Source organism: Achroia grisella, unplaced genomic scaffold, assembly GCF_030625045.1.
Source record: "Achroia grisella isolate CSIRO2021 unplaced genomic scaffold, CSIRO_AGI_Agris_v1 utg511, whole genome shotgun sequence".
Taxonomy (NCBI): Eukaryota; Metazoa; Arthropoda; class Insecta; order Lepidoptera; family Pyralidae; genus Achroia; species Achroia grisella.
The window spans coordinates 5,321,456-5,335,824 of record NW_026712905.1 but is presented as its reverse complement, the minus strand read 5'-3'; the positions used below and the strand labels follow the sequence as shown (position 1 = coordinate 5,335,824).

The window sequence follows — 14,369 nt, the reverse complement described above, 5'->3', positions numbered from 1 at the left end:
GAATTTTTGGTCATATGACATATTCTCTTCTCGTCTCGTTACTACTATTATGGAAGTAGTCTTTTTAAAAAGTCATCTATCTATAGCTATCTGAGTTTCAACTATTCCAACAGTCATGCAGCTAAGATATTTTGCTTGAAGAATGGGATTAGTTAATAAAATTACTGAATAAGAAACATGACTTATTCTTCCAGAGTGCATGAGTGGCATCGCGGTATGAGTATCGGATGGTTGCAACTTCCATCAGGCATACATTCCAGCAGGCTTACATTTCCAATAACTTAATTTTTGTTGCAGAAGCAATAACGGTCATAGAAATAGGATCATTTCGCACCGATTACCAAATGTCTAGACGTGATGATATCGTAACAAATAATGTCGACACCAAATACCTAACTTTATTAAGTTTTGGTGACGTCTCTACAAATTACAGTCATAATGAGAATATCTGACTTAAGGGTAACACCGCACTACGGCGACACGTAATGAGAAAATTATACGGAGTCTTAGCGGCCTTAATAAAAATTTGTTCGCAGGGGCAGATGGAGTAAAATAAATGGTTTTATTGTGCCCAACTTAAGATCCACACAGATGGAAACGAAACGGTGAAATGATTAAGATTGTGAATAAATGTTTTTTTATTATAAATGGGACCTATAAACATTCTAAACAGGTAAATATTTAAATAACCTGCCATGCATGTGCAGACACTATCGCGGAATCAGTATTTTGTAAATCTACTACTTTATATGTGTATCTGTAGATCGATTTAAAGTCAGATTTCTGGATAAAGTTTGACATTAAAAAAAAATAGAGAAAGGGCTTTTCGTTTTCCGATACTCCAGTATATTTAGTAGATATTCTCTGTGAATATATGTGTAATAAAAATGTGTACAACTAAAAAGGCTGTTAAAATAATAATTTATACATAACGTAAAGCTTAGTGATTGAGATGGAAATTAAGCATGCGGTCCGTCATAATGTTCAGCAGACTCCATGGACGCCTGCAAAACCAACCAAAAATGCATCATGTCAAACTGACTTTCCCACGGTTCCTTCTAGAAACCATCGTGGGTAATTCCTATTGAATTCGCTAACTAACCTGACTTCAAGCTCATTTTATCTTCCACCACTGGTGCCCTGCCAACACATACTTTTAGCGACATTCTTTATATATCCATAAAGAAAACCTTTTTAACATTGGTAATATGAAAAGAAAAAAATGTCACTTCATACCAAATAAGCTAAATATTCTGCATTGGACTCTGCCAGCTAATGTAAATAGCATTACGTTCACAGGGTCACAAGTCGCGATTTAGGCTACGTACCATATTTAAACAGCGAGATGTCGAGATAGTTCCGAGCGTGTTCTTTATAACGATTTAATTCAACAACCAGAGAGAATTTTAGCTTTGATATGCCGACTTGCATGCGCGTAGGGTAGCCACACTTAGGTTGGGATTAATTTTAAATTAATACAATAACACCAAAACTAGTTCATACTAGGGCTGCAATATCACAAGTAATAATAGAAATACAGTAATAAAATTATTTATTGAGTCCGTTTTACTGAGTATAAAACTAATATACTATCGAAGGTAATGTAGTTTTTGGGCATTGAATAGCTAGTCGAAAAATATGTATATATGAGTGAATTTCAATATCTTATTATTATTATTGAACCTTACCAACAAACATCATTCTTATTGTACCAAAATACTTGTGGAAGGTGGTGTAATAGTAAAGATACTTTTAAAAAAATATTTTAACACGAGTAAATGTTTTTACATTATCTAAATTATTATATAAAAATCTAAAAAGAAAGTAAATATAAATATTATATTAATATCTTAATTTATGCATTTGTAATTTATATATATGCTACATAACAACTTACGTATGTAGTAACACACTTTTAATATGGTATCTAACTGATATAAGCAATTTGTTATAGATTCTAGAAACTATATTTGTACTTGTGTAACTTTCTAGAAATATAAAAATACGTGCTCCAGCTGCTGTCTCTGTATTTTATTTATTAACTTGGACCTGAGACAGTCCGTTGCTTTGTCTATTTATAGTACACCCTACAGTACAGTACTCATAGAGAATTGTCGTTTTGCTCTGTTTTGAAAAGCGAATTTACGACGTTATGATATGACAAAGATATTATTTTGTGCCAACAACGCTATACTAGGTATGTTTATATTGTCTTGTGTCATCTTATTGTGGATATACAGTTTATTTGTAAGGATTAACAAAAATATATAAAGAATACTTTATAGAATATATAAAATTTAAATAAAATATATTTATATCGGTTGCCTAGTACTTAAGCACGAGCTTTACTTAGATTGTGTAAACTATCAAGTGATATTATCATTATCTTCAGACTCTTTTTTTTATTTTTTATTTACTTCTCAGTATAGCTATGTTGCCCTATAAGTTTCCAGATCACTTGTCTGTCTCTTATTGGTTCTTATTTTACTCATATGACTATCTATTTTGAGACAATTTATCGAATTTATATATATTATTTTCATTAATTCACAATTTGCTCGTACTCGTTTCAATTGGTCGCTTCTTCAATTCCCGTAAATAACATTCCGATTGGTTTCTATGTTATGTATATGTCTATACCTACTAATATTATTAATGGGAAAGTGTATCTGTCTGTTTGTGAACTAAACGGTTTACTGATACTGTTTTCTGTAGCTGAACGGATCTTAAGGAAATTTGGTATGAAGGTAGATTGTATCTTGAAAACGCAGACGAAGCCGTGGCTTGTTAGCCACGTCTGGTTTTTTTATATGTAAGTTTATTTTTATCGTAAACTAGCTATTGCTATTGCTACTTACGATAAGATCCAAGAAATATATAATATCTTATATTTCATAGGCCTATATAATTACGAATTATTGAGCAATAGCATTAGTATTGCTCAGTAATCCTTGATAAATCCTTTCAAATTTAGTAGTACAATTGGCTCGGTGCATTCTCCAATGTTCTGTGTAGCCATTATAGAATTATAAACTTTATTCTAGCAAATGTTAGTGTTAGGTATGATTTTGTATTTTTTTTACTTAATTAGAACGGCAATTAAGCTGACCGGACAGCCTTTTTGATGGTAAGTGATATCTGTATATACACGAACATATAGGTATACCCGTGATGCTACTCATGGGTTGCTATTCCAGATGACAAAGATCTCATGCCTATTATCCTATAGTATAGTAATTATATCTCAGTTATTTATTATTATTTATGCAGTTATAAAAAAGTTTTTGATTTAAGTGCATAGAATAAAGAATACTTATTCAAAAAATATATCAAATGGGCAAAGCTATATCATGAGTAATGAGTAACGGTAAATAAAAGTAAGAAATATTTTGCATTCAGAAGAATTAGAGGTCATTTACTCAGTACCTAGAAAAAGAGAAGGATTAAAATTTTCCGTTTGTCTGGTTGCTAATAAACTTAAAAACGCTAATCTTAGTCTAAGATATAAGTCAAATTATAGCTAAGTTCTATTTTAATTTAATGCAGTAAAACAATAGATCGTCTATTATAATAATACAAAGGAGGGTGCGTTCTTTGTGTGTATGTGAAGAGCAAAGTAGAAACCAGTGCTCCTATTAAAAAAAATATATTAGATTTTTAAGATACCTATATATTTCTGGTTAGATATAATCTTAAATATGTATATTGTTGTACCCAACGAGGTTAGGATAGATCATCGCTGAAAAGTTACAACTGACTTGCAAATTTCTTTTGTTTAATTCCAAATCGAAGTCACGAGCTCACTCGTGCTATCGTAATTGAGAAAATGTCATTAAATAACCAACGAAAGTGAATATAAACGTGTGTATGTGACTCCATAATTCGGCAAGGACACGGGTTGGTCTGTCTGTCGTGACGGCCGGTCGTGACGTCGGCACCCACATACAAACATACAAGCACGACAAGCCAGTTACGATTTTATAACTCGCGAGGAAGTCGGCGATCTCTCACGAAAACTGTGACGTAACACGACTGTGTTTTGAATTTGGAATCATAATGCAATTTTTTTTATTGCTAATGCTATGGTCAAGACAATAATAGTGGTGACCATACGTTGGATTTTAGAAAAAATGGATTTGTAAGTAAAGGAATTTATTAGTACCTACCTTTGGTTTCCACGATAGAGGACCTCTTGAAGTCATCATGAATAGGTAACCAGAATGCATTCCCATCATTTCATTCTACATAAACCTACGCCAACATACTTATCCCTACGAAAAGCGTAGACTGCATCGCAATATAATTATTAATTGTAAAAATGTAGCTGTTAAAATAAAATGGGTATATAAAGAAGGATTTGCGTATTTATACTAATAACTATATTGTCTATGCTTACATCCGTATTTATGAGTATTTGTGAACCATTTCGAATCTTTTTTATGGTTGTTTGCTGCTATTGTGATATCAGACAAGCATAGTTCATTTAAATGAGTGTACTCTGATGAGTGTTCAAATTTTGGAGCTTAACTTTAAAGTTTCATAAGCTCAAGCTTTCCTAAAGACTTATAAATAGTGTTAAAAGGTTTCTTGAATGTTGTATTTTGTAAGTTTCAACAATAAAAATTGGTTAATAGATATATAAAAAGTAGTTATTTTGACTAATCAGTTACAAAAATTAGGTTCATCCTTTTTACAAACTTCTATATCTTATTAATCGCTCACTATTAAATTGATTATTCGACTGATCGCTTTACCTTTTAGTTTTAGAAGGTAGGTTACTTTTAATAAATTTCTTATCTGTATCGACTACAGAATTTCACATATCTCTTTGTTTAAATACAATAGTCGTTTACATATGTATAACACGTTAACTGCATGATGTTTTCCAATAAACCTGCGCTACTGTGTCGGCCATGTTCGATCCTTCATACGCGATCTTATCTGCAGGTGTCGGGTTGCCCGCGCGCATCCGACACTACTTTATGACTGCCCATGTACTTGTTTTACTTGATTTTCTGCTTAAATGTTGAATTGGGTGACAGAAATACTTTTTTTATAATATGATCTATGAGCGGCCCATTTCTTGTGGTCTCGACCTTTTTTGTTGCTTATGTGTAAGAAAAGATAATCTGATCACGACAACGTAGTATTCAACCTACACACTAGAAGTGTAAAAACAGGCAATGTGGACTTGTAACATGGATCCTCTCGGCTAAGTCGAGTAACGAAAAAAAGCGATAAATTCATTAAATAAAATGAACATAGGAATAAAGATACTAGTTTAAAATAGTATTATAGTAATATATGTATTATATTACTTTATAGTAATATAATATATATATATTATTATTAATAATAGTATTATAACATATGAACGTGGATGGTTATAAAGGCAGAGAAAAAGAGACGGATGGACTGTATGAAAGATGATATGGTAACTAATGGGAGTGAGACGACTGCGAACAGGTATGAATGGAAGAGAAAACACCGCCGACCCTAAATGAATGGGATTCGAAGAAGCAGATGATAATGATATGAAAAGTGAACATATCTTATAAATTCTTCGGTTAATGATTGTTTATACTTTAATATTCTGAAGTTCTAAAAAAATACAGATAAGTAGGCTAGGCCCCTGCCACATATGCAGCAATGCGTAGGTTGCGGTTACTACGATGTTTATATCTAACAATGTCCCTGATCACCTCGTCTGAGATACCAGACGTGAATGTACAAGTAATCTATAATGGTTGTTCAATTACATTTATTTCACCATTCTAATTTTGAACAAAATAAAAAATACATAGCAATTATCATTGATAATAAGTTGGAAAACAAGACATTTAACTTTACATTACAATTCAACAACGAACAGTATTTTCACACACAAATTAATCACTGGCAGAGAAAATGATAAGCCACGCAGAGTACTTTTTGATAGCACTGTAGTCGGATGTTTGGGCGAGTTTCAGTTATACAGTTGAATTTAAAGTCATGTTTTTGTTGCAGGTGCTCAAAGCAGACGAACGGCGATCGGTCTCGCCATGGAACTGTTTGAGCAGCATCAGGGCACACACATACTTCAGGTAAGAATACAATTCTGTCAAATATTTATATATTAGCGGTGAAATAAAGACCGATATAAAATCAAAACAAAGTCTGAGACGGCGCTTTGTGAAAACTCTTAGAAAACAAAGGTAGTGGTTAAATGAATTTTTAAAATAATATTTATAAATATAAATAAAAACAATCTATATAATATGTATATTAATATACCTGATATATATCAGTTCTTTTGATATATATACGACATACATAATCTGTCCTTAATCACGGACAAACGAAAATGAACTAAAAAGTGCACACAAAGCGACCGTCCACACGAACTTGACTTTGTATTACGCAATAGTTTGGCCGACTTAACGCTTTTTAGCGGGCTCTATACAATACCTACGCACATACAATGGAGCACTGCGACACACTACTTACATACCAAATATCATTTGCGACACTCCAATTTGATATTTCACCGATTTCACTCAAATTTCATAACAGAATTAATCGAATACACACACTTTCTGGGCCACTCGGATAGGGTTGACGAAAAAAAATCGATTATTCTATTCGATCACGTAAATTATCATTTTGTGCAATCGATTCACTGTCATTATAATGTTGTGGGTGCTGTGGTTTCTATTCCGCGCACTGAAAACACTTGTGTACGTGATTCCTTGAATCGATTCTTTTTGTTGGAAACGCAACAGTTTGCGGGACAAGTTGTACGTTTTGATTGAAAAAATAAGGACATGCATGATGGAATGCAGCTTAGCTCATTTACCTGCAAAATATTTTAATAATAGCCCAATGATTGGGTAAACAATTTATAGTAAATATTAGGTAACTTTTTAAGTGTTGGTAAGCAATAAGTATATATTTCACCACTTCTTGTCTATTTTATTCTGGTATCATAGGCGCCTGCAAATTGATCTTTTGGTCTTCTATTTTTAAATACAACATGGCCTATGTCCATCCAAGTGATACAAAAGATAAGTTCTATTATATTCACGTCAAATTTGACAAAAATCTGTGCAGTCCTTTAATCGTGAAAAGGCCACTGAAAAACAGGCAATCTAATATAATATTTAATTGAAACATGAATAGCCATAATTTTTATTAAATAATCATTTACTAAATTTCCATTAATTAAGTTAGTCATAGTTTCTTTGTACTTAAAGTTACATAGACAAGAAATGGTACCTTGATTTATTTCATCAAACATCTAGGTAAACCGTTTATTGGGTCAATAGTTAACAATATAAACTAGGTGCACGTAGATTAACAAATAAAACTTCATAAAAATCCCATCTGCAGTCTATTATCGACATGATCTATGTTTTTATTTTCCACTATCATCGCCCGCCGTTTAAACGCAGATTTTATACAAAAAACTTTATTATCTCTCAAGATGTATTTTGTCAACCGTGCATCTCATTAAAATGAAAGATAGATACAATCCGGATATAGATTTATGCTAGATGAGGTAGGCTTATGATAATGATTATTATTATAATATTCCATTAGTATTTTGTTAATTTCAACTTTCGAAAATTATATGATTTCTCACATTAGATACTTCACATTTTTCAAAATGCTTCTGAACTGCACTTATATATAAATTGTACAGTAAAGTATATACCTTCATACAAAAATAATATAAAATTCCATGTTTCAACGACTTTTGAGCTAAAACTAAATTAACTAATGATTTGTCTTCTTCCCAGTTATTATTTAAGAAGGATCCTAACAAAACACTTCCAGGTATTTAAAATTAGTATTAGAGATTATTATACCTTATCTAATATACTAATTTTTAACTACTGTAATGTTTTGTTTCTTCCTAAATTATATATAGTATAGAAGATAGTTTAGGAGGTTTTACATTATATTCATATGAAGGCTTATATTTGATAGTATTCTGATTACGTATCGGCGTCTCTTCCAGATACTATATTGTAAACGTACTCATTTTGGCTCGTGATGTTTTTTCTTCATCATTCTATTTGTTTAGCTTTTTTACTGAACACAATTGATGATAGATTCCCGACTAAGTTTCACATTTAACATAATGTACAGTATGCAAAATATTATTGATGATTTTTATGATATTTTGTTTAATTTTTAATAATGTAAATTAAAATATCAATAATGTTATAAAAAATAATAAAAGCGTATTTGAACGAAACACGCGAATCTTAACTGTATACAGGTTACTTAATTCACAACAGGTGACTTACGAGATTGTAGTCTATTATTTGTATTGACATAATTCTATAAATTCTATTGACAATATAAAATAATAGAGTATTACATATAGCAAAGCTAAATATTGACGTAATGAAACGGAAATTACATGACAACATCATGTAATTTCCAAATGTATTTAAATATTGTCTGTCCTCATAAAAGAAACATATAAAACTATTATTACAAAATACTTCGAGTAGCTACGCATAGGATTTTATTTATATTACCTTACAGTAAAAATAATGATAATTACACTACACTATCACTTACCTTTAGGTAAATGAAATTTAAAAAGCGGTGCTATATTTTTTTATGTTCACATTACCAAATACACAAAGAAACACAGCATTGATGAATGCTGTGATTCTTTCGTTCTTCTTCACAATATATTAATAGTAGGTAATTTTTAACGTAGGTATAGATACAAATATAATACTTCATAACAATCTGATAATAAAAATTAATTTAATTTCTGTTTCATTGCTAACGCTACCTGCTGACTCATAGACAATACAAGGCATTGGCGCTTGCGCACTCGCCACGATAGTGTTGATGCTTCGATATTATCAATTCAGCTTTCTTTCATTATAAAATTGTTTGTTCACAGTCTCTCGACGGATTCGCGTTGTCTGTGGCTGCCGACGGGAGGTTTCTGTACATATCTGAAACTGTATCTATATATTTAGGATTATCACAAGTAAGTATGCAGTTTGATACAAGACTATTCTCCTATATGTATATAATTATTTTAGCTTGTAAACATATAAATAAGCTTTCCTAAAATTCTTTTTTTTATGTTATTGGAATGACAAACAAGCTGATTGTAAGTGATAACCGTCGCCTATAAACACGAACAGTATCACTGACTGTTGAGGAGATCGTCACAACATATAGCTCATGCATTGCAATACTGAAAGGCAAAATCTCATACCTCCCTACACTATAATTTTACTGCTTATCTCATTCTTCTAACGAAACACATCTTACACAACAAGCCGTTTGACTATTAAAAGATAATATAAAAAATAGGTAGTACAAAGTCTAACTTGGTAAACCTCTATATACCTCTTTGACGTCGCTACAAGACGAGACGAGATATTTTTACGTAACAATCTGCAAACCATTCGATTCCTTACTTTATATCTTAAGAACATGACCCATATCATCAAGTACAAACCTACATAAAAAGAGTTGATATCTGTCAATATTACTATGCTATTTTCGCTCGTATTGCAAAGTACTTAAGTAGAAATTGCGAGTTAGCTTGTATTTTATCTCATAAATATGCCAAAGGGTAAGTCTCACCTGATGATAACTTATTCAGTTGCCAAAAGTCATCTCAGATGAGAATTAGTTCCTTTGAAGATATGTAACGACTTTCGCGGCGAAATGGTAATTTTATCACTCTCAAAGTCTTTTTATAAATGTAGATAGAAAAAAACAAGAACATAATAAATATTTAGATGAAGTAATTTTAAGTCGTCTCTCTTCATTAAAATTACGATAGCTGAGACTAGGAAGGAGAGGAATTAATTGTAGATACAGCAGAACAAATCTTAAATGAATATTCGAGACAATAAAGTCTGAGACCTACACAAAACTATTTTTACATTAATGCAGTTGAAGATAATAACAATGTAGGTAGCTACGTCATACAAACGCTTTTATGAAATACGCGCACACATTCACACGGCACGGTACAGTCAGACGATTTAATCTGAAATTTCGGCGGCGCTAGAAAGACATCCGGTGATAACTGCAGCAGATCACAGATAAGTCCTTTTACACGTGTCGCGTTATGCCTCCTACGTGGGTTGTTTTACATGAACGTATCTATTTTTTACTTCAACTTGATCTTAAAGGGTTTCTCAATTTCTTGAGAAAATATAACCCTTTATTTTAAAGGCTGATATAATTTACTTTATAGTTTGTAACTCTTCAGTGTTACATTGTTGTAGAAATTTAGCTCTGAAAAATGCTAATCAAGATATTACAATGCTAACTAGCAGAGATGTTTCAGAACATAGGAATTTCATTACAACTACAAAATGAGATCTCATTTAAAATGCAAGCACGGGCTTTGGACTTGGATTAATTTTCTGGACTATAAAACACATACAACCAGAAAATAAATCTGCTACAAAAGCTTACACTGAAACATCCAAAAAAATATTTTACAACCAAACTAAATTAAATAACATTACGAAATTAAAAGGCGCTTTGAAAAGATCCGAAAACTGGGAAATTCTCATTTCCAACATGGCTGCAGGCTTTGGGGGTGGTGTGACGGAGACAGAAAATGGGGGGAAAGGGACGATGCGATATGCCGGTCACGTCCCGGGCGAGGCGCGCGCGTGCTCTTCATCCTAATGCGGCTGCAAACCTTACCACTCACACACCCCAAAATACGCACACAACTAAAGTCAAATAACATCTAAACACCTTTCTGACACACACGGGCCCATAAGTCTTCTTCGCCGGCAGGCCTGTGTGTGTAGACATATAAAATACATAAACTTCCTGGTAAATAAGCGTAGATACAACTTTCTTATAAGTAAGGCTTGTGTTAGACGCTCCTGCTATATTAAATTCTGTTGCGGGCATTTTTTCGGGGTTCGCAGTAAAGACTGATGATAACGCCGACAATGGGAAATCATATTTTCCTTTTATAGATAAACGAAGAAAATGGATACTTTATTTTTTGTTAGAATGCTCATCGTCCCGTTTGGCGAAATTATTTACGTGTCGCTTTTTATGTAGTCTTCATTGGAGAGAATAGACTGTTATTATATCATTATTAGTAGAGACAACGAATTGCATTAATACTACTCCATTTCTTTTAACATATTCATGTTTAATTGCAAATCTAATAGTGCTAATATTTCTAATAATAAACACTTTTATATATTCTTCTATTATGTAAGCCTATAGTGTAGCTATGTTGACAAATAGCTAGCCATTTATGCAAATAACTGGCACTTGACGACATCGAATTTGTTAGCCATCAATCAGCGAATCAGTAAATAACATAAAATATCCAGGATGGTTCTTAGAAGAGACCACCATAACAACACTATTGTTCATAGTATTCACATTCAGTCGTTGACTGCGGATACACGTCGCTTGAATCTCTAATAGGGTCCCACAATTATATTTGATAAATTTATTTACAGATGCATTTGCATAAGCCGTGAAAGGGTCACTTAGAAAGTTAGAGCGGTGGACTTTGAAATCGTTTGACTGTTTCTTATGCATATTGTTAATCGAATTTATTTACAACTACAAAATTACTCTTCCTTTCTTCTCAATCATTTTCAATTCTATTATCTACTAATATTGATATTTAACAACTGCATTCTATATGACTTCGCTGACATCTTTACTACGATAAATAAAGAGTTCATGAGATCCAAAAACTTAACTGTTAAGTGTTTTCATAATAGTGTTTTCTTCAATTTTGTCACCGCTAGCCACGTACTCGTTACGTCCAAACTTTATAGGTGTCTCTATGGAGCCACCTGCTATGCGATGCTTGATAACCGCCCGTTCATTCATAACGATGACAGTGTACGTGACAGCTCACTGAGTTGGCCGGACAAAGTTAACCTCTTGTTGCAAGTCCGCTATAAGATGTTTTTAGATCTTAAGTTACTTCCAGTCATGTTTACAATTAGATACTGCATCGGTAAAGATGCTTTAATAATATACTGTATACTTATTATTAGAGATTGACTGAGTTCCACTTTAGTTATACCAATATAATGAATTAATATTTTTAAATTGGATTAGTTCTACATCCATTTTACGTTACTTAAATGAAAATCAAATTGTTATTGAATTTCTAAGCAATGGCCATTCCATTTTACATTTTTACCTACGGGCATGAAAGTGGCAACCGACACCTTACCTATGGTCTCCTAATTTCAGCTCTTTATATCATATCTATTCTATCCCAACTTTGTGGCCATTCTTGAGTTTTGATGAGATATCTCCGTACCCTGATATTCCAAAGCGATATGTTTTTGATTGGCGATGATTAGTTATCAATTGGTATTATAATAGTTGACGTCGAGAGCTTTGTGGCCTGAAGATCGTGAATTCAAATCTGGCCAGCGCCAAATAGAAAAAAAACTTGGCGTATAAATTAGTATTTCTGACAGATTCTCCGGTGCAAACACCGACAATAAAACCAAAAACTAATCTTTGAGACGACGGTAGATTCCTCACAATTGATTCAAATGCGCTGCCCGATATGTGACCATATCAAGTTGCGTTCATAGCGTTGACAATTGACAATACCTCTGACTACCCCATCTGGGATGTTAGTCGTGATGATATGTTTTGTTATGTCGTTAGTTGACAGTATAAGCACTTAATCACTATCTACTTTACTATAATTTAGTAAGGCCTGAATCCTTATAGTCTTTTCTATTTATAATAACGAGATGTTTTTTTTACTAGGTGGAGATGACGGGTAGTAGTATATTCGATTATGTGCATCAAGCTGACCATGCGGAAATAGCGGAACAACTGGGGCTCTCTTTAGCTGGAAGATCAGGCGGCACTGGTTTGAATAGCCCCGCGTCAGGCAGTGAGGAAGGCAGTCAACATGGCACCAATAATCCTGATGGTATGTTCATTAAATATTAATTTTATCGCGTATCATAGCTCGTTTCTGATACAGCTTTTGTTACTCTCTGATGCTCTAGCTTTTGTTGTACACAAGCTGAGCCCGCAACTTCGTGTAACGTTTATATTACCACTTATCACAATATATTAGTGAAAACCGCATCCAAAGCTGTTTCTCAAATTATTGCATAAAAACACACAGATAAACAGTAAAAATTCTAAAAGATTTTATTATGTTGATAATGTGCTCAGTTTTTCTTGTAACCTTGCTTACCTTTCATGAAATCGGTTTTTTAATTAAATGTAGGTATACATGAAAGAATTTAAGAAACGATCAAATATAATTTTCGTTTCATCCATTACAAACAAACATAAAGAACATAAATTATTTTCTTTTATAAATAACTAAATTTTATTAATAACCTATAAAATATGAGTATATTTTATGATGAGATAAGAGCACCTGAATGCATGTTAATTCAGAGGCATTAATTTGCAAGTAAAAAGCTACATCCAAATCTGTTCCATCTTCAGTATGAAATTATATTTCTATAATTATATTTTGAAATAGTTCTGCTAAAGCAATGGATCGTTGGCCTTTTTTACCTGCCAGTTGGCAAATTGTAAATTCTTTTATAAATCGGTTGCCGTCTTTTCACTGTATTGATACCACAAAATACTAAACTAGCTAACTATATCAAACGCTACCTACTTATTTACTAAAACATTTGTTGTAAACGGTTAAAAAAACAGCGACTTTCTACTTAACGCCCCGTTATTCATTTATCGACATTTTTCGAGACATTCTGTTGAAAAAAGACAACTGGTCCAATAATATTTTTTTACCAAAACAAGAAAAAAAACAGTTCTGTATTCAATTAAAGTTTCCGTATTTTCTAGGCCGTTGCACCTCCTTCAATAGGTGACTATACCGATCTGTACATTTCACTTACTATATCGAATCGCTTAATGTCACCAATAATAAGTTGGTGTACAAATTTAAATTTGATTACGAAGACTTCACGGCGCGTTGGGAACTTATGAAACGGTCAATAGGGTGTCGGTGGCTACCTTTATAAGCATTGATTAATATTTCATTTCACGGCCAGAAGAAGAGCGGGAACTTATTAGGATTTCATTGAAATAGGCGCCACATCGCACCTAATCTCAGATTGGCCGCTATTGCTTCCGTTCTCTGTGGGTGTTGAGTTCAATTAAACGTCCAGACACACAAAAAAGTAATTCAGATATAATTTTACTGTCAAATAGCAGTAATTCATCGCTCTACTGCTCTCGAAGTTTTATTATTGTGGTTTTAATATACGTTTCACTAGTAAAACATTGATTAAATCACATACTGTTTCAAAACACTTTTCCTATGCATAATAAGAATTCAATTGTAAATGTATCTACTTGTTTTATTTCGTACTTTAGATATA

At 32.6% G+C, this 14,369-nt stretch overlaps 1 protein-coding gene across 7 annotated transcripts in view; it reads left to right on the top strand.

Moving 5' to 3' along the window:
* Nucleotides 1-14,369, top strand: part of LOC131846423 (protein trachealess) — a 202,478-nt gene that overhangs the window by 169,002 nt on the left and 19,107 nt on the right. For all 7 annotated transcript variants that reach the window (XM_059195711.1, XM_059195710.1, XM_059195709.1 and 4 more), the window contains 3 exons: nt 6,007-6,083; nt 8,909-8,998; nt 12,763-12,931. In XM_059195711.1, coding sequence (XP_059051694.1) covers nt 6,007-6,083; nt 8,909-8,998; nt 12,763-12,931 — 336 coding nt within the window. The remainder of the gene's footprint in view (nt 1-6,006; nt 6,084-8,908; nt 8,999-12,762; nt 12,932-14,369) is intronic.